Here is a 21,178-nt window from a genome sequence, read left to right on the forward strand (position 1 = left end):
TCTTGCAAAATCAAGGAAAACTCAAAGGTGAAGAGTGAAACAAATACACAATGAATTAAAGATTGTCTTGACCACAACGGACTTCCCATGTGGCTTAGCAGTAAAGAATCTGCCTGCCAATGAAGGAGACATGCACTCCATCCCTGGGTTGGGAAGATTCCCTGAAGAAAGAAATGGCTACCCACTCCCAGTATTCTTGCTTGGAGAATCCCATGGACAGAGGAGCCTTGTGGGCTCCAGTCCATGGGATTGCGAGAGTCAGACATGATTTGGTGACTAAACAACTTGACCACTGTACCAAGAAAAGGCTTGCAGAAAGCTGGGGGATACTTACGGCAGCCCAAGCCACATACCTGGGACTGCCTCCCACCTAAGGTCCCCAGCCTTCTGTTTCTACCTTGAAGTATTATCTTCAAAGCCAATTTTTCTTCTTTCCCACCGTCTGACGCTCGGATCTCAATTCTGACAGCCTCTGTCCTGAAGTTTCCTTGTTTCCAATCTATTCTCCATACAACTGGCCTTTTGAAAACACATCCCACCGCATCCATCCTCCGCTTGGACCTCTGGGTGGTACTGACCACCCTTTCCCATTGTCCATCTCACTGTATAACTTCTGGCTTCTGGAAAACACCCAGCTCTCCTCTGGCCTCAGTGTCTCCTCTCCTGTCCCTCCCTGTTCACTCTGCTTGCTTCAGCTCAGATTCCACCCCTTCAGACCCTATCACCTTGGGGGATGCAGCGAGGGGAGGGGGTGTTTTGTTATCCTGTCACCACCACTGTTCATTGCCTTCCTAGGGTTTATCACAAATGGTCATTATGTACTGCTTCAAATTCCTGGGTGTGTGTTCCAAGCATGTAGTTACTCAACGAACGTCTGATAAATGAACTCAAGTCCATTTCTTCATTTGTTAAATGCCAGAAATAATGCCCAACTTGTGGGCTTAGGGTGAGCAACAGAGAATGACAAAATCAACTCAAAGACCAGGCCCTCACTGTGTGCGTTACTGGTTTACATGTAATTGTCAAAGGTAATTCCCATAGGTATCACCCCTGCCCCCCTATTAACTTTACCAGTGAGAAAACCGAGGTACAGATTTTGAAGAATCCGCCCAACAGGTCATTAGAAAGAGCCTGCACTGGACTTTCAGCCCAGATTGTGTGTGTTGAATCCTGACTCTTGACACTGGCAGCAACCCAGTACAGGCGAGGATGCAGTCAATGTCACGGAAGCTTTGCTGTCATGTGGGAAGCTCGAGGGCAGAGGAGAGCAAAGGAAACTAGGCGAGTGACACTGCACGGGAGGGTGCCCTCCCCAACAGCATCCCTGTATCCTCCTACTTCCCAAAACTGTGACTCTGAGAGGCCAGGGCAGGCTGTACTTTCTTTGGGGGCCTCAGGTCAAGCAAAAAGCAGGGCCTTCCAAAGGACCCAGGGCAATCCAGAGCTAGTCCTCAAGCCCAAGATGAGACATGTCACGTCCATGTCAGAGCTGGTTCCTTCCTGCTACAGTCCACTTGATGGGGACATCCCTCCCCACATGGAAACTGTTTCCATGGCAACATACCAGCATCAATTCAAAGTACCCTTTAAATTGTTACAGGTAAATACAAACAGCTCATTTTTGCTGTTGTCTGTATACTACTTAAATCTAAATTGCTCAAATTATTTCTCATTTTAGGGAATGATGGTAAATTTCAAGTGTACATTAGATTGCAAAACATCTTCCTTTGTGCTTAAAAATGGTCAAGTTGTCATACTACTCGAGACACAAAATTGTATAAGAGTGTAGGCAAGAAACATTATTAACGGTGTCATAAATAAGTATTATAACTTTATTAAAATGAAAAGACAATATTCAAAATAATGCAACAAAAATGAATAAAATCCTTTGTCCAATACTGTACACATAAATGCAGAAATCAGTGCCTTTTTCTAAAGCATGTTTTAACCTTCATTTAGTTCATACTAAAATATAAGCTTTAAATAGCTCAAATAACATCACTCAGCAGTTTAAACTGTAAACAGCTTGTTTAATGTGGAGAACATTGTAGTAAGGTACTGCTGTTAATGAGCACCATCTCTTCTGTGCTGCTCTACACAAGATAAATACAGCGAAGCACGTCAAAGTGCAACATAAGCTCTGTGTCTCACCAGATCCGAGCAGAGCAGCCTGCTGTGAGAGTTTCCAAAGTAGGTGATATGACCTCCGGTCTTAAGACGTACTGGGCTGTTGGTCAGAAGGGTTTTACTTAGAAAGCAAATAATCCCCAGGAAATACTGAAGAGGAACCAGCAACACAAGGCCAGCTTGTGTTGTATTTGTTTATTCATATGCAACTAAAATAGGGGAGGAAAAAAAAAAAAAAAAAGAAACCCACAACACACATCTCCACACAGATACTCTCAACCCAACAGCTGACTGTTTCATTGCCTCAACTGACATCCTCAACACTGGCCAAGAGTTTGCTTTTCCCCATGTGTCCTGCATTTCCTGGGGGTGGAACAGAGAAGGAATGGTAAGGAAAAGTGACTTATTCTGTTACCTTCCCATTGTTCATATGAGACCCAGACAGGTGAGAATACGGTACCAAAGCTGCTGCCATACCTCCAGCAAGACCTACAGGATTTAGGTCTCAGGACGACTTAAAGCAGGCAGGTGAAGTCACGGAAAGAATGTATGGCCTGCCCTCCATGGAAAAACTGCTTGCAAAAATAAATGAAACAAAACAGAAGAGGCCTCAGAGCTGGCAATCTTCAACCTTATTATGCAAAAATAATAATAATATATATATATAATATTTTATGATTCTGAGCTAAACAATACTGTATTTTCTCCCATTTGCTCAATTTTCAGTCTCTCAGGAGCCATCCTCCAGCTTGAGTTTTTCTTGTTCTAAATATATATTACTCTAAGACAGGAACTACTGGGTTAACTTGCAACTAGAATCTATGGTTTTACCACAAGTGCAGACGCAGGCGTCCAGCGTGCACAGATGCGTGTCCCTTGTCCTTCCTCCCTGCAGCGCATCTTTAAATGACAGGCTTGAGCAGACTTTTCTCTGACGCTCACACGGCCAGGGATGCTCAGCACCTCAGCACCTCCCGACTCTCTAAGCTCTTCCCGTTCAGACGGAGAGTTCGACTCTCTGATCCTGTGATCTGGACTTTCCCAGGGAACCTTGACAGGTCTGGGGAACTGCGAGAGAACCACTCGCTCCCATGGCATCTCTGCTGAGCTGGGACTCCAGGGTCTAAGGAGAAACCACGTAGGAGAAATGTTTGCGCTTCACATGGCCTCCCGGGTCCACTCGTGGCTTTAGGTCCAGCTTTTCTGGGGCTGAAGAGATACTGCCATTGGCCAGGAGGGGGTGGACAGGGGTGTTTCCGTGTGTTTCTTCTGCTTCCCTAAAAAATTTTTCGAATCTGTCCAGGTAGGGTGGCCTCTCAGGGAGCAGGTAGTAGTGCGTGGAGCTCACCTTCCTCCCATTTTCAATGATGGGCAGGATGCAGGGTGCCTTGCCGGCAGCCCCCTCGCTGTGCTGTCTCTGCAGGGCTTTGCTGCTCACGTACTTGGGGTCGGGGGCAAAGCTCTGCGTGGGGGGCATGACCCCGTTGAGGTAAGAGGGGAGGCTTTTGGGGCTTGGGGTGCGGGAGTTGCTCCGGGACAAGGGCTCTCTCGGTGGGACTTTGGGGGGCCTGTCCTCATCGCTATAGGTACTGGAGGTGACCTCGGCCGACCACCTTCTGTAGTCTGGCTTGGCCGGCCGGGGAGGGATGGGGACCCGAGGGGGAACTTCAGGCTTGTCGTCGTCGGAATTGGGAGAAGCCCTGTGCACGGAACTGGAGATCCTGATGGCCGGCTTGTTGAAGGACCCCGCGGGGCCTGAGTGAGACCTCCTCAGTCTCCGGTGGGCCTGGGGCGGAGGGGGGTTGGCACTCAGTGCCCCGGCCGCCTGGTCAGGTTCCTGGCTGAGATCCACGGCGGAGACGGTTGGGGTGTCAAAATATGCATAGTTGATCTGTCCGCACCCTCGGAAGCTGCGCCTGCCGGGGCCGTCGGCTCTGAAGTCGGAGAGCCCGCAGTCTTCCAGAAGGAAGTCCGTGTCCGAGCTGGTGAAGAACTCGACCTCGCAGTCTGTCTCGTCCAGGGTGAGGTCCTCGGAGATGGGCAGTGGCGGCAGGGGCCGGGAGCCCCGCTCGCAGGGCGCTGAGCTGGAGAAGAGGGACAGGGGACTCTTGACGGGGGTTAGCGGGGGTGTGGCGGCACAGACCCCGTTCACCGCCAGCTTCTTCAGTCCACACGCCACCCGGTCCTGCTCCTGCTGCCCCCAGCCTTCACTTGGGGGGATGATGAGGGGAGGCAGGTGGGACTTCGGAGGGGGGCCGTGCTCTGCACAGTGGCTGCTGCTCATCAGGGTGGATCTGGAGGTGCGCCCTGGAAGGAAACGAGAGGTTATGGAGGATGGTCTGTGCTCTCCCCACGGGGGGAATTGGACCCCGCCCCAGCAGCCTGGATTCCTGTCGCCTTCGGCTGGGTCACTTGTGGTGAAACACCAGCTGCTGGAACACTGAGCACACCCAGGCAACTGCCACGGGTGTAATCAAGGGCCAGAGGCGGGGAACGCACCTGATCTGGTTCAAAGAACAAATTATCTCTTCCATCGTCTTGGCCGTGTGCGTGGCGCACGCCCACACACCCCAGACAGGTTCTGTGACGTGTGCGAAGTCCACGGAAGGTGAACAGCATGTAATTTGGGGAGCCAGGCCACACCAACCTGGCCATTTGCAAGACAGGCCACCCAGGACACGCAGGGCAGGCCTGAGATAAGACGAGGCCTTACCTGGCCCATTGCGATACCCAGAGCCAGGAGACTCACCCGCGATGTGACAGGCAGCCCTTGGCAAAAATCTAGAAGGGCTGATGATACACACATTCGTCTAAGTTTCTGTCAGTATCTGTACTATTCTGTTACTTTCAAACAGGTGTTCGAAGCTAGTAAGGAAGAAGAGAGCTCATGTCCGAGGTTCTGGTGAGTTCAGTGTGTCTCCTGGCTGGGGTGGCTTCACGCCTCCACACAGAGACCCGTGACTCCGGCTGAGCCACCGAGAGCCTGACAAGAACACGCTTACTTCAGGATCTGTTGCCACTAGGGGTCAGACTCCTGTCGGAAATGGCCTCCGTCACTTCCTCATTTAGAAAACAGCACTGGGGCACAGGCTCCCTCGGGGCTGCTAGCTTCCTCTCCCTATGCAGAAGCCACCCAGGTTCTCAGGACGCTCTGGATACGTACCGATGGAGGTTAGCTGCTCCTGCGCCCGCGAGTTCAGACTGTAGGCCATGGTTATTGGGTTGATGTTTAAAAAGCCGCTGAAAGGGAAGGACGGACATCTGGGTCACAAACAAGTAGCAACCACGTCCCCTCTCTCACTCCAATGTCACCCGCTTGGGGGCTCTGGCGACCCCACATCCTGCACTTACTTCTCAAACTCGCTGCGGCCACCCCAGCAGGCCTTCAAGCTTCCCAAGGCTTGGCCATCGTGCAGAAACCCAGTTTTTAACGGGACTCTGATCTCCTGAGCAGCCACTCCTGCCATGGACATTGTGCCTTATTCTGGGACGTCTTCAGACTTGTGATGCCCAGGGATGCGTACGGTCAACCAGTGGCTTTCATTGCCTGGTGGAGGGGAGGGGATGGGTACAGAGGAGGTTAAGAGCAGGGTAAACAATCCCCAAACACGAGGAACTTGGGGGGAGAGAATTTCAGGGCCTGCGGAACAGAAACATCCAGTTACAGACTTCCTCCCAGTCAGGTTTACATTTGCTGCTGCTGCTGTTCAGTTACCAAGCTGTGTCCGACTCTCTGCAACCCCATGGACCGCAGCACGTCGTGACACTACTGAGTTCTTACTTTTCATGAGGTTACTTAAATACCAACACTAAAAGTCTTTTTTGGGGGGTACGGGTGGTGGTGTTAAATACAGGCTTCCCAGATGGCACTAGTGGTAAAGAACCTCCTTGCCAATGCAGGAGGTATTAAGGGATGTGGATTCGATCCCTGGGTTGGGAAGATGCCCTGGAGGAGGCAATGGCAACCCACTCCAGTATTCTTGCCTCAAGAATCCCATGGACTGAGGAGCCTGGCAGCTACAGTCCACAGGGTTGCAGAGAGTCGGATATGACTGAAGCAACTTAGCATGCATGCAGTAAATACTAAGATTTGAGATGTTTTCAGCCAATGAGAAACAGTCCGTCTCAGGCCAGGGCAGACCTTGGGGTTGGGTGTGGGGGGCAGACAAGTGCACACAGAGAGGCCTCACACAGACAACTCTCCAGCCTCCTAGTAGACCGAACTGCCCGTGTGGTTGCGCTGAGCGTGGAGCTCATTCCTTACTCCCTGCACCCCACCCTGTCCCAGGCTAAGAGTCATTTCAGGAATTACTGTGTTCAATACGGCAGCACCACTGTTCACTAAGACCCAACGCTTTGATGAAGCAGAGGGTCTACAGCTGTCACTTGATGACCCCACAAGCCCAGCACTTATTTAGATTCTGTATTTCAGGGGTTGGGGGTGGTGGTGGGGGGTGGGGATGGGCCCCGGGAAGACAAATTCTCCAGTCACTACTTGTGCAGGAATCAAGAAGTCCTCACGCACAGAGGACACTCACTCCTGTTCTCCTGTAAAAAAAATCAAGTTCTGCAGGATGACCGGCTTCGGGCAGAGGCCTGGACAGCATCCTCCTCCCTTTTGAAGGCAAACTGCGGTCTGCATTCTCTGCATTCTCCCCGGTGGAGTGCCTGGTAATTTATGTGCTGCCTCGCTGTGAGGCATGGGTGACAGAGGCCAAGTCAGTGCAATTTCTCCTAATCCAGCCGCCCCTCTCTTCAGAGCCCTCCAACCCTCCCCTCTCCCCTCAGTCCCCACTGCCTCTCTTTAGTTTCCTGTATTCGTTGGCAAGGTGTACTCATGATTAGCACCCGTCTCTGCCCCCTCTTCAGATACTCATATCCGCTTAGAACAAGTTGAGAACATACCCTGTCGACCCTCTGCGTCACAGTGACCCCTTCTGTGATGTGTACATACACTTTATGACCCGTTCTCATCCACTCGGCAACTGTGTTTGAACAAACCGAGAGAGCTGGGTGCTGCGCTGAGGGCTGTGGGTGACTTGAGTACGAGAGAGATGGGTGTGCGGAGCAGAGGGAAGCGGCACACGGGTCAGGGTTCTGTTTTAGGGACCGATCTATCACCCACTACGAGACTGTGAGCTCAGGAAAGAAGCTGTGTCCCAGTCATTAACTATCACCACCTGAATAGGAGGTGCTGGGTAAGGAGATGTTTGTTGAATGTGTTTGTACAACGCCATCAAACTATTAGATTTGTCAGTATCAACTGAATGTATACGATATGTAAGGCACAGAGCTGTTTTTAAGTTAAGGGTCTAGAAAAACACTCTGCAAATATTCTTTTTTTTTTTTGTAAAAAGGAATGTAGAGAAGGTACTGTTTCAGTGACAAAGGACCGGGGGCCCAATTATCACTTCTCAGCTTTTTCACTCTCCCAAAGTCAGCTGTTTGAATATACCAGGCAGAGACTTAACAGGTTTAAAATATTATTTCTAATAGTCAAACTTTATCTTTCATCAGTCTCTAAAGATAAAGAAGCAGGGGAGAACCCATCATTTCAGAAATCTAAGTTATTTAGGGGAGGTCTTTTCTGTTGTTTTTGAGGGTTGGTTTTTAGATTAGGAACACAGCGAAATGTGTTTTTACTTCCTTTGAATTCAGTTTAAGCTCTAAGGAAAAAATTTTAAAGACAAGCTTTAGAAAAAGATTTGCTAGACACTTCTTCTCTGTCCCTGCCCGGTGGTTTAGAGTGCTCTTCCTAAGAGATCTACAAGCGCTGGCAGGACGACAGGGAGCCTATCTGTGGTGATAGAAAAATGAAAGGCCAGAGAGGAAGAAGAATATGGTATTTAAGTGGTTTGAAAGCACACGTTTGAAGATCGCCCATCCAGATTACAGGAAAGTGCTGCGGGGGACTGTGGAGGCCCAGCCCCCACCTGTCTGCAGGCCAACAAGAACTACCAGTAATTACTGTGTGTCAGACTCCTAATGCCATCTAAATCTTCGCTTTCAACAGAGTGATTGTGTAACCATCGCCTCTGCTGAAATGGCCTCGGAATCCTGGCCCTCCGTTGTCAATGGTCCCTTAACATTCTGTATATGTTCTAGAAAAAGTTATTTTTCGGTCATTGTTTCTATCACCTACTTGTTAGCTTTCTTAAAGGGGAAAAAAAATTTTTTTTTTTTTTTTTTAGTATAAAAAGAATTGTGTTCACTAAGGCAGCTCGCTTGTGACCACAATAGTGTCTTTGTGCATTCATCGAAGGTGACCTGCCTCTACATTTCAATGGGGAATTGTGAATGGGCTGTGTTATGAAACTGTCCAAACCTCCCACTGGCTCGCACGGGGAGCTCCGCGGCAGTGTCGCTGCTCTCTCTCTCTCCTTCTGGAGAATAACTCCCCCCACGGTGGACTCCCAGGAGGGCAGCCCGCTCGGGGTCCAGAAGCCAACTTCTACAGTGTGTTCCCCAGGCAATAAACTTTGGGTGTGGGACGGAACCACCTGGAATTCTTTTATGCCTCTCAAAAAACTCTAGAAGCATTCAATATATGTACTCCTTGGAGTAGGGGTGGTGGATCCATCCATTGGTCAACCCTGAGTTAAAAGAAATGTGTGCGGAGCTCAAGGAAACTTAAGCTGATACTGTTGTGTTGTGAATTTTGTCCCCTTACATGTGTTAAACGAGCTCTGCCTTAAGATTCATTAGGAAAACAACTGCAAAAGATACCCCCCTCCCCCGTCCTGGGGAAAACCAGGATCTACAAGTCCAAGATGGCACTGGGTGATGAAATGCAGAAACACGAAACCTGATGGGCATCTGGGCAGCCTAGCACACTGACCAGGGTCTCCATAATCTTGGCTATGGTAGCTCCTCTGAAATATGTGGACTAATCTTTAGCCTTTTAGGGTTGAAAATGCTGTTCAGTACCAATGGCAGGTATGAACTCCTTTTTCCTGTTAACATCACTTGATTTGTTTTTTTTTTAATTCAAGGAAAAACAAAGGACAACCCTAAAACCATCTGTTTCTTGAGGTTGCCCCTTTACTTTCTGTCCTAACAACCTGGGCGCCGCCTTGAGTTCTGATCCCCGTAGAGGGCTTCAACCCCGCATCACAGCTCCTGAATCCCAGGTCCAGCCCTGGCTCAAGCCTCCACTTTGTATGTCCTATTGTCTGGTGATTACCTTTCCACTTGGATGGTCCCCTGGCATCTGGAACTCCACAAACCAAACCCCTCTTGCCACACTCCCTTCCCAAACTAGTTCACGGTCTAAGCAGATCACACGTCTCCCAAAGGCACCATTTTTATCCTGAGCCACAGTAGACGTGCGTTGAATCACCAAGGGCCAGAGCTCATTTATATGCTGTTTTTCTCAAATCTATCTTCCTTCCGTCCTAATCTGCCTTGGCTATGAAGATCCCCAATCCACCCTACACGCTGGATCTCTGTCCCTGACCTAACCTAAGCTCCAGCTTAGATCTTCCGCTGCTCAAAGACCTTCAAAGGCTTCTCCATATATGCCGCTCAGCCTGCCATTGAAGGCCTCCGGAACAAGGCCCCAGTCCACCTTTTTCAAGCTCTCGCTTCTCCTTTCCCCAAACTGCTGTTAGAAATCAACATATCCTTTAGGGCGGCTTCTCAGGCTATCCTCTCCGTGAACCTGCTTTCTCCGGAAAAGCCAGAGAAGTGTCTCCAGGGCCTGATTATTCTGTGCTGTGCCCTAGTCCCCTTCTATCATGCTGATTTTCTACATCAGGACTCTCCGCCTCCCCTCCTTCAACAGATCCTGGCTTCATTCATCTCTAACACGTGCTTATTAAGTGGACTCTGAGAAAACATTCACCTTATTTTTTTAAAAAAAGTAATTACATGAAAGACTCATGTAATTTATAATATAAATCAGTGAAGAAGGGAAAAAGCACAGATTTGTAAGGGATAAACATTTGGTGACACTGGTCAATTATAATACAACAAGTCTAGGGACGTGGAGCCGGCAAGGAATGCTTACTAAATTCATTTCCAAAGCCCAAAGCAGACGGTTTTGAGACTGGGTAGTAAAAAGATTTGGAGAAGGAAATGGCAACCCACTCCAGTGTTCTTGCCTGGAGAATCCCAGGGACAGGGGAGCCTGGTGGGCTGCCGTCTATGGGATCGCACAGAGTTGGACACGACTGAAGTGACTTAGCAGCAGCAGTAAAAAGATTAGAAGCTTAAATGGTTAACACTGTAGCTTTCCAAACTAGCAGCTGTTACTACATGCTTGCTTAAAGCAATCAGGTAGGGGCTTCCTAACAACAGAAACAATGTCACCTTCTCTTCTGGATTATAAGGCACCTACTGTGTTTTTGCTGCTAAATTTAAGTTCATTTTCCTAAAAAAAAAAAAAAACAAAAAACAAAAAACCAAAAAAAAAAAAACGGGGGGGGTACACCCAAAAGCACATTCCACATTCTTTATTAAATAGGTGAAATCACATGCTTTTTGTTTGAGGATAACCTCTTTGATACTGTTCTTTAAAAAACCAGGCTACCTTAAGACAGTAACCTAGATATGCTTACCTGGCCACAGATCTCATTAATAAATCTCAGAAGCAATCCACGAGAGGGGGAGGGGCACATTTTTGTCACACGACTCATCCAGTTCTACTCAGTGCTTCCTTATTTAAAAGTGTGATGTAATTTCCTTCTTTCAATCTGGTTTAAGAACCTGATTTCTGTTTATTCAGGGTGATAAATGGTCTCCTCAGCTGCATTTAACAATTACCTCCCTAACAATTTCCATATCCAGGGAGCTATCAGGTAACTATATTTAGAGCCAAAATTTGAGAAAAAAGAAACAGACTTCAGACTGTGACAAATACCAGGATTTTAGATACCCCTCCAACCCCTCAAAGAAACCAACTCATCTTTCATTCTGAAAATGTCTAAAATAGTCACCTTTGGGAAAGTAAAAAAAAGAAAACCAAACCAAACCTCACTATTTTTCCTGTGATCAGTGTCTACAGCAGTAATGGCCGAGCAATCTGCACTGAACATTCAGTCTGGCTGTTCTGAGGGTTTTCACTTTTATTAGGAATATGAGAAAACCTACTGATTTGCTCCTCACCTAACACATTCCGTGTTCACAACTGCTATGGTGTTGTGTGGTCTGAGTTGATTCACTGAAAGCAGAAGGCTCTTCAAAAATCACTGGCTTTAATTCAGGGTGTTGCTCAGATTTTAACAGGTGTGATCTGCCGAGGGGCGGAGGGCAGAGGAAGAGAGGGGGCCGCAAGGTAGGGGCTGCTCTGTGGAAGCATCAACAGCTTCACCCTGAATGCCCAGATGACTTACAAGGGTGTTGAACGAAGTTAATAACATGGAATGAAACTCCGTGGTTTCTGTGAAGAAATGAGTGGCCCAGTGGGAATGGACATATTTCGTCCTCATGCAGCTCCAGGCCTGGTACATAATAGCCCATTGGCAGGTGGTAAAAACCAACGCGACCAGGAGAATATTTCACCTTCACTCTGTCACAGTCAAAGCTGGATGATCTAAGTTCAGGAATAATTCATAATATTTTCTAGCTAAGTATTTTAAGAAATGGCAAGCCAATGGAAAACCTATGTATTCAACTCCATGGTCACTGCCAGCCTCTGGACTCCCGCCGTCTCCCACACGGCCCCGGTGACACAGCAGAAACACCCCGCGGCAAGAACAGATGCTTTTGTCCTTTGTCCCTTCCCTACAGAGCACCACTAGCATCAGCAGAACACACAGACACACTGCAGGGAAAAATATTATTCCTTTCAGACACGTGCATGGTAGGTTTCCAATTGTAGGAGATACAGGATTTCTATTCAAATCTTAATGACGATGAGCACAATAGTCTAATGATGGGAAGCGTGTCTTTCAAACTTCAAATTTATTTAACGAGCGTTTAAGTCACCCAGTGGGTAACCTGGGATTGTTACAGAGAACAGAAACTCAGCAAGCATAATCACTAGTTCCCTGGATGCTTATCTGACGGGCATTGTTCTAAGTGCTTCATGTGTATTACCTAATTTAATCCACAGCCCTGGGAGCTGGGTGCCTGTGATTACCCTCATTTACAGACAAGGAACTGGAGGCACAGAGCAGAGGGACCCAGGCTCCAGGCTTGAGCCAGGTTCTCCCACACACCTCGCTGACGGATGGATGATCTGAGCCACTGTGGAGCCCAAGTCTTTGGGGGGGCTCAGACAGACTGTCCTGGGGCTCTGTTGACTGGTAACAGTTTTTCTTGGGTTACCTTTAGTGTATCAAAGTTCCTATTTAAGCTCCAGTCCCTCAGATCTCCAGTAAGAGTTATTACTTGCAGTTCTGTCCTATCTATCCTCTAAAAGGAGAGGGGGGATTAAGGTATTGACCTACTCTGTGACCACCTCAAACAGTTCTTTGAGACCCTCGACCTTTAGTGACACAGGGATGCTCCGCTTGATTTAATCCGTTTGATAATAATGCAGGTCTGTTTTCACCCATAAAAAGGGGTCACAACATATACCCAGAGAGCCTCCTTTGAATCTACTCCCAGCCTGGATCTCTGTGAGGCATTATTACAATAGAGTCTTATAATCAGGCTCTACTGTAAGACCCAGAATATAATGATAGAATGTCTTGTATTTGGAAAGTGTTCCACAAATGACAAAACACTTTCTAACATGTCATCCCACTTGATCCCCACAACATCCCTGTAAGAAGAGGCAGGGATCATGATCTCCATTTTGCAGAGGAGGGGGTGAAGTGAGGTGAAGCATCCTCCTATCTGCTAAGGGTCAGCACGGTCCAGCATCTTCCTAGCTACACTTTCCTCACCTCTCCTTTCTAGAGTGTCTGCTTTGTAGGCAACAGCCACGTTTCTCCTCCTCTTGGTTACAGGTGGGGAGACTGATACACAGAACAGAACCCGAGCACTGGTCCACTGGGCAGAGCAAGACTGAACTCAGCTCCTGTGTTTAGCTCATGGGTTCTTAAGCGGGCATGGTTTCACTGATATTTTCACAAACAGCTACCAGATGCTTATTCTTTTTGACTAGATACGACGCTCATTGAAAGGGACATGGTGCTGCCTGAGGAAGGCCCAGTCTAGCGAGGAGAGAGGTAACAGGCAGGCATGCAGTTTCAGATTGTGGTCACTGCCAAGGGACCAAATGGGGAACAATAAGAGGACAAGGAGGGATGAGGACCTATTCACGCAGGCAGTGAAGGCAGGCTTCTCTTGCGTGATTTTTCAAATGTGAATCTAAAGGATGAAGAAAAGGCAGCCGTGAGAAGACTCAGGAGGAGAGCATTTCATGCAGGGGGGAACAGTATCTTCAAAAGACAACCTGTGACTCGTCGAGTTTCATATTCTGGGGGGGCCTTTATTTAACAAGCGCTCTTGGACAGTATCTTCTCATCCTTGCCTTCCTACTGTGTCCTCTGTTAGACTGTAATGTTTTGTGGAATCATGGCACTCTGGAGTTGAAAAGGGCTAACTCATGTAGCCACAGCCCCATATTTAAAAGATATATTCAATAGCCTTTTGGTAATATTGCCCAATTTGATGGTACAGGGACTGGATTCAAGTAGCAGTGACTCCAAATGGCAGAACTCTTTTTTTCTCTCTTCTGAAATCTGAATCCCATGCTAACTCTCCCTTAAAATAATTGCTGTATGAAGCTAGTCACTTAGGTTCAGAACCCTCGAAACTTACCAATTTTATCTATCTTTATAAAGCATGTGTTTATGCTGTGCGGATAATGCCAGAATGCCACAAGATTTCGTTTCTCTAAAACGAAATTATCCATCAGCTTTTAAAATGCGTGACCAAACAGCAGCACCAAAGGATGCTCCAGGAATCCTGATGCTGCTGTACCGATTCAACTGTATTTAGATCAAGAAAAGAGTTGTGCCTCTGCTAGAGGGAGACGGTGACATTCAAATTCCTGGAATTACCCTTGGCACCACCTTTCCCCTCCTCTGCTCATCTTTCTAAAGAAACCTGATGGTATGCAGAAATTCAGGTCAGTTTCCAGCATGTTAGATTGCACCTGTAATTTGGGTGACTTGCTTTTAAAAGCTACCATTACTACCAGCAGAAGGGAAGTACTATCTGGTTTGGCTTCCGAGGAGCGGCAGTTAAGAGCTCTTTCCACACAAAAACTCAGGTGTACACTGTAATTAAATCTCACAGAACCCAGCGACTAGCGTCCACTGTGAACTTAAAGTAGGAAACCCAGTGCATCACAATTCTGGTTCTCCCTATCTGTCAAAAATACGAATAATTCAGACATTTCATAACAGCCATTCGAAAAAAGCAGATTTGCTTTCTGAGCTTTATCAGTGACTGGTGCAATCCTGCTGAATTTTAAAATGTAAAACACGCTTTCCAGAAATTATCAATCATCAACTAATGTGCAAAGCTGCCTAAGACAGAAGCTGTGCAAGGCAGGGTTCCTGCCCTTAAGGAGTTTACAATCTAGTATCTGTTGGGTTATACAATGTTAGTCCCAGTGAGTGTCCACAAGAACACACAGCTGAAAAGGAAACCTCTGTGCTTGAAGTGAAGGCAATGAACTCCATGCTATAACCAATTTGTAGTTCTCTTCAAATTTGCTAATATCTGCAAACGGGCCTGATTGATAACATACTGATAACCAATCACTGTCAGCCTGTTAACAAGGACCTGATTTCTTTCATTTTGGTCTTAACGAAACTTGGTCATTTCCTGAAATGGGTATCAAAATGCCTTTAAGAAAAACTCCACTTACAACTACATAATTCCAGTGAGGTTTAAAAAAGAAAAGAAAAAGGAAAAACAAACAAAAAACCAGAAATGCAGTTTAAAAAAAGAAAGCAAGACAAGGTATGGTGAACTTAATCAGATGCCTCAGTCTTCTCAACAAATGCTTTCTCACTGCATTCTTAACAGATTTATAAAAGCTTGAAATTTTGCAGAACACTTGTTCTCCAGAAGAGAAGGGGGGGGAAAAAGCATTTTAACCTCACCTTTCTTCACCCCTGACAGTTGCCTAGAAACCAGTCTTGCCCTACCTGTGTTGCAGGTGTACCTAAAGTCACCAACACATCTCTTTTAAAGCTACAGTCTCTATTCTGACTGCACTTAAGTTTATGACTAACAATCTATTCATATTTTTTTATCAGGTAAGAGACTGGTTTCTTTCAAGCAATGACGAAATCCTAATAAAGACTTTGCAAGTACCAATACAGTACTAATCCTGATGAAAGAGTCATCTAATTTGTACAAGACTACGATATACATATAAATACACACAGGCACAGAGGCGAAATATCTAATAAGCGTTCACGTTTCGAACATAATTCTGCAGTTCTTTCCCTTTTGAGACAGCATTTAGGACGTTCTAGCAAAGAATCGCGTTCCTGGGAGGAGAAGAAGGGCACAGGGCTGCCCGGATGAATTAAGAACACCGACTGGGGATGACTGTCGTCGCCGAGACCAAGCAGTGGGACCGTGGGTCAGAACCCGCGCCGATCCCGGCCCCCAGCAGCTCTCCGACCCAGTCTGCGGGCGCGCGGTGTGGACCAGACTCGCGCAGCCCCGGGAAAGAGGAGGAAAGAGCCCGAGGCCGCCGCCAACCCGCGGCCGCAGGACCCCAGCTCGCCGCTCCTGGAGCCGCGCGTCTCCAGCGCGCCGGGCCGGCCCCTCCCTTCGTCCCGGGAGACTCCGCGCCGGGAGACCCTCTTCGAGCCCGGGGACCCGCCCGGAGTCCCGAGGGGCGCGGCGCCGCCCTTCCCGCCCCGGGCCCATAGGCTCCTTACCCCACCAGAGCCGCGGCTGCCCCACGGCGCCCTCCCGCGCATGTCCGTCCCGGCTGTCTCAGCGACTCGGGCTCAGGGGCCCTACACCGCGCAGGCGCCTCGCCCAACACCAGCCGCTCGCTCCCGCTCGCACTCCAAGCTCGCACTCGGCCGCCGTCGTCGCTATCGCCGCCGCCTCACTATATAGCAAGGGGGGGGGCGGGGCCGTGACGTCGCCGCTCACAGCCCCACCTCCGCCGCGCAGCCAATCCCGGCCTCAAGCCCCTTAAAGGGGCGATGTCGCGGTCAAGGTGCTCTCGTGGGGTCCACTGGCGTCGGGTGGCCCCTCGCCAGGGAAGCAGTCTTTGTCTCCCGAGGGATGTGTTTTTGGCTTGCTGCGGCCCGGGCGTCCCCCTGCTCTCCCAAATCCGGGAGGCTGTTGCCCGCCTCCGGGCACTCCTTCCCCTGAATCTTCCTCTGAAGAGTGCAGGCCGCCCGGCCTCGGCCGCGGTTCCTGCCCGAACCAAAGGTGGCGCCATGCCTCGCACGGGGTTTCCATCGTTTGCAGACCTGGGGAGGGTTTTCTCTTCCTCTGTCCGCGGGCCGCGTGGGTGGGCCGAAGGTACTGCGGGAAGGCGAGCAGAGCCTCTGCGAGCCGGCCTGGAGAGGCGGGTGGGGGGCGCGTCTCCCGCCTGCAGGACCCGCGCTCACCACGAGGCCAGCGGGCCAAGGTGTGGGACGGACAGCGCGGGGCATCAAGGGTCTGCGCAAGGCAAGAAAGGACAGAGCGGGGCATCGGAGGACAGCGTGGGCAGGGTGGCACAGTGTGAGACGGCGAGGGTCAGCGAGGCCACATTCGTGTGGGTGCCCGGTCATCTCTCTTCTGACCACACGTCTGCACATGGAGCCCAGGCCTGGTTGGCATTTGACTCGGATAGGGCCGCCCACGGGCTTCCAGAAGGTGTCCCCCACCCACAACCCGGTGTCCGCTTGAGTTCCAATCTCTTGTTTACTTAATAGACCCACGCAGACCTCAACATCTCTTGGCATCAGGGCAGCCACTGATGTCCAAGGACAAAACACCAGCGAGCCGGCGGGAGGAGGTTTCTCAGGGCGCCAGTGATGCAACTTAGGCTTATAGTTTAACCGTAAAATAAATAATACAAATGATAACAAACCAAGAGTAACTAAAGTAAGAAAAAAGCAAACAGACAGAAACCCTCCAGTTTTAACTAGAACAAATCCCCTGAATGGTACTCTGTTGAGTAGAGGCCAGAGACCTCCTGCTGACCTCTTTGGTCTCTGCAGAGGCCCTTTTTGCATTTCAGCAGTAATGCCGGATAGTTAGACATTTAGCGCTGCCTAATTGGGGTAGTTTAACATATGGAATGAGATTGCGACCTCATTATCAGGTTAACTATTAACTTTACACTGCACGAAATGATTTGCCTTCTCCACACTGTTATTTACTTACTTTCTTTTAAATTTAATTCTAAGGCCTAATTTTGAATTCAAGGCCTTAAACTCCAAAAAAAAAAAAAAAAAAAAAAAAAAAAAAGAAAGAAAGAAAAAAGAAAAGAAAGAAAGATAAAACAAGAAAACAAAACTCTTTTATGTGCAAGATATTTAGCCAAGAGAACTCTATCCCCCCATTTTGATGGGCTCTTTTGGGTCATTTTCTTAGGTCATTTTCATGGCTAGGCTATTTATCAACAGTTCAGTTGTTCCATCTTTCTGTTAAGTTTTCTTATTGCCATTTGGTATTATTTTAGGAAATGATGGCAATTAGGCATAACTAATGCTAACTTTCTTACGAATCAACTAGATTTTTTGATTCACAGTTACACAGATTTCCTCCCGACCCCATTTTGATTTCACTAAAGTTTACAGCTTACCCATACAACTGTTATCAGTGTAAAAAAGGGATCAGCATGAGAACTTGCCAGAGGACATCTTTTCAGACCTCACAGTCCAGCATTTAATGAATGGGGACTTAGCTGAGCTCAAGTTTCACCCAAAAGGAACCCTAGTTGCACTATTTCAAGTTGCCACAATACAGCTGTAATTTGTGCTTTGGCCTTACTGGCGAGCTTTTACATTCTCTCATTCATTAAACAGTGATAATCACTAGAGCAACCATCAAACACACCCCTTCTTTAGAGAAAGAAGATCAAAAGGATACTCACTATAGGATTGGGAGCTGGGAGCCGAATGAGGGCCTAATGTTTTGGTAAATTATATAAAAAAAAAACAAACTCACAAAATCACAGGAGTCATTCCTCATGAATCCAATTTTTTTCTTCTGATCTATTTAAAACTTGCAAAATAAACATCTTAAAAATTTTTCTTTATTGAAATAGTCGACTTACAATGTAGTGTTAGTTTCAGAGATACAATGAAGTGATTCAGTTATATATATATGTATAATTTTTTCTTTTTTTAACATTCTCTTCTATTATAGGTTATTATAAGATATTGAGTATAGTTTCCTGTGCTATACAGTAGGCTCTTATTGATTATCTATTTTAGATATAATGTGGATATTTTAGTTCCAAACTCCTAATTTATCCCCCTCCCCAAAATACACATTTTGATTTATTCATTTTGGAGGAAAAACCAGTTATAGCTGATGGCTTACTGAATTTTGCTTATAATCATATTCACATAATATGGCTTTCTCAGCTGTGGATGAATTACATGAGAAGACTTAACCCCACAAATCTTTTATCTAAGACTCTATTAATAATATTTTGTAATAGCACTAGCATGTCAATAATACTGTGGAATATTTGGGGAAGAGTTTAAAAGGAAAATGCTAAGCAAGTTGAAATGAGCCTTTTGTGTTTATCAAGTGATCATTTGGTGATTTTTCACAGATTAGAACACTAGTCTAGAGGTTTAGGGGGGAAAGTACCTTCTTTGTACTGAATCTAGCATGTTTTAAATTATCTCCAGTAAGGAAGAAATTTAAAGTCAGAATGTTTTTTTACATCTCTCCGAATCCATCTAATTTTGAGGTCACCTCCCAAGGAATTTATATTATCTGATGTTATTTTATATAAAAGATTCTAAACATAGCATCTAGAACATTAGACTTATATCACATTGACCCAGAATGTCACTTTACACTTGTGCTTATTTCAGAGTAAGAAGAGGCTGTCCTTGGAATAAGAACAGGGGAAGGTTCTAGCTCAGAAATCTTACGATCACAATCTCTGCTTTCCTGAGGACATTGTTGCTGTCTGTCCTCTCCCAGCATCCTTGCAAGTTGTGTGTAAGCTCACATTGTGCCAGAGAGGGGCCTTGCAACCCTTCTGAATTTCTGTTTTGATATTACATGAATCCTGCAGAAGAGGATCACAATTTGGCATTTATTCATCTTGATTACAGATGTTTTTGTATTTTGACTTGTTTATAGAGATATATTTTAAAGTGAGACACTTTCTGCCTAACTGCTTAGTCCTAGAGCTTTTTCTATTCATAATATATGTAGATATGCACTTAAAAAAAACTAATTTATAGATGTGTGCAACTAAAAAATACATGACAATAAAAGAATTGCATTTTGTATAGCTCATTTGTTTAGTTGTCACTTTATGTTTTGGAAACATCTGGGCACACACACACACATAGATACATGCACATATATATGTATTGGAAATATACATACATATATATACACACAGTATTTCCAATAAACTTTGTGGATTATTTTAGACACTCACACTGATAAGGGCTGAGATTCACCCATGAGGATTGCCTCATCGAAACAAAGTCTGCATGCAGCTTTCAAATTTAGCAGTCATTTGAAAAGTTTCATAGAAAAAGATTTTCTTTACAACTTTCATTTTTCCCAGGGATGTTAATGAAGGATATTACTTCACCTTCTTAGCTTTCCCCCTAAATATATATATATTTATGCAGTATATTCAGCCTGGGAAAAATACCAAACAGGCTGGTTTTAATTTATCTGTCTACTGGTTTAAGTGTTAGGGCCAGGGCCTACCTGTATTTGCTTAGTATGAGTTTTGGAGGGCTGTTTGTATAGTTTTCTTTTAACTGGGCCACTTTTTCATTTAATGCTCCCTTAACAAACATTTGATGCTGTTGGCCGTTATTATATTTCTAGTTTTATCCCATTTCTAGAACTTGAAACCCTTTTTTTATTGCCCTATAGATACATTAATGTATAGATGTTTATAAGACAGTTTTTTTCAAATTTCTTTGAAACACTAATCTGATTTTTATCTTCAAATTTTAACATGACATTTTCTTCCAAGTAAATCCTGTATTTCCCATGAGCTGGCCAGTAGGGTGTGCTCTAGCCCCTTGCCAAATTAATTAATTAATTAAAAATATTAATGTCAGCTCTTCATTAAGAGATTTCAGAAATATATTTCACTCCTTCACTGCCACCAACATAGACGAGGTATGGTTATATAGACACAAGCTAATAGTTCAGCACACACAACACATATGGAAAGTTACATCATTATATGAAAGCAGGAAAACTTAGAGCTATTTACTTCTTTGGATTTAGTTCTAAAATAACTTGGTATGGGGACTTCCCTGGAGGTCCAGTGTCTAAGACTCCTTGCTTCCAGTGCAGGAGGCCTGGTTTTGATTCCTGGTTAGGGAACTAGGATCCTACATGCCACAACTAAAGAGCCCACGAGCCACAAGTAAGACCCTACAAAGCCAGTATGTAGCCAGTGCTTGTGTGTGTGCTCCGTCATGGCCAATTGTTTTGTGACCCTGTGGACCAAGCTTCCCTGTCCATGGGATTTTCCAAGCAGAAATACTTTAGCGGGTTGCCACTTCCTTCTCTAGGGGATATTGCTGACCCAGGGATCAAACCTATATGTCTTGGGTCTCCTGCATTGGCAGGCAGATTCTTTACCACTTTGCCACCTGAGAAGCCCTAAGATCTGAAATAGCCAAAGAAATAAAAATAATATTTTTTAAAAGGCCAATTTACCAAATTGGTTCCCTGGTAAGAGATATTTTCTTTTCTTCAGGATAAAAGAAGAATAAGGAAAATGGTGCAGTGATGAAGGGTCTGTATTTGGAGGGATGAGTTTGAATCCCCACTCTGTCACTAGCTATGAGCTGGGGCTAACAGTGCTTCCTACTCTGTAGGGTTACTGTTCAGATAAATAAGATTATACACCTAAAAGTATTTAGATCATGGCCTGGTCCCAATCAGGATTCAATATGTGTTGTTATTCAGTCACTAAGTCATGTCTGATTCCTTGCAACCCCATGGACTTCAG

The 21,178-nt window shown here is 46.3% G+C and overlaps 1 protein-coding gene across 1 annotated transcript; it reads right to left on the bottom strand.

Annotated features, from left to right (window-relative positions):
* Positions 1–1,811: 1,811 nt before the first annotated feature.
* ERRFI1 (ERBB receptor feedback inhibitor 1) lies at positions 1,812–16,085 on the bottom strand. Its single transcript, XM_006076672.4, has 4 exons — positions 15,927–16,085; positions 5,479–5,674; positions 5,291–5,367; positions 1,812–4,434 (listed from the first exon to the last, which is right to left on the bottom strand). The coding sequence occupies exons 2-4, from the start codon at positions 5,598–5,600 to the stop codon at positions 3,251–3,253; spliced, it is 1,383 nt and encodes a 460-aa protein (XP_006076734.1). The 5' UTR covers positions 5,601–5,674; positions 15,927–16,085; the 3' UTR covers positions 1,812–3,250.
* Positions 16,086–21,178: the final 5,093 nt, after the last annotated feature.

This window comes from Bubalus bubalis, chromosome 5, assembly GCF_019923935.1.
Source record: "Bubalus bubalis isolate 160015118507 breed Murrah chromosome 5, NDDB_SH_1, whole genome shotgun sequence".
NCBI lineage: Eukaryota > Metazoa > Chordata > Mammalia > Artiodactyla > Bovidae > Bubalus > Bubalus bubalis.

What these genes read in the sequence shown, in the direction of transcription:
- ERRFI1 (XM_006076672.4), bottom strand. Translation starts at nt 5,600, where the DNA reads ATGTCCATGGCAGGAGTGGCTGCTCAGGAGATCAGAGTCCCGTTAAAA. An exon ending in GGCCGCAGCGAGTTTGAGAA is followed by an intron (nt 5,368 to 5,478) that starts GTAAGTGCAGGA and finishes CTTCCCTTTCAG; the next exon opens with CGGCTTTTTAAACATCAACC. An exon ending in GGAGCAGCTAACCTCCATCG is followed by an intron (nt 4,435 to 5,290) that starts GTACGTATCCAG and finishes GTTTCCTTCCAG; the next exon opens with GGCGCACCTCCAGATCCACC.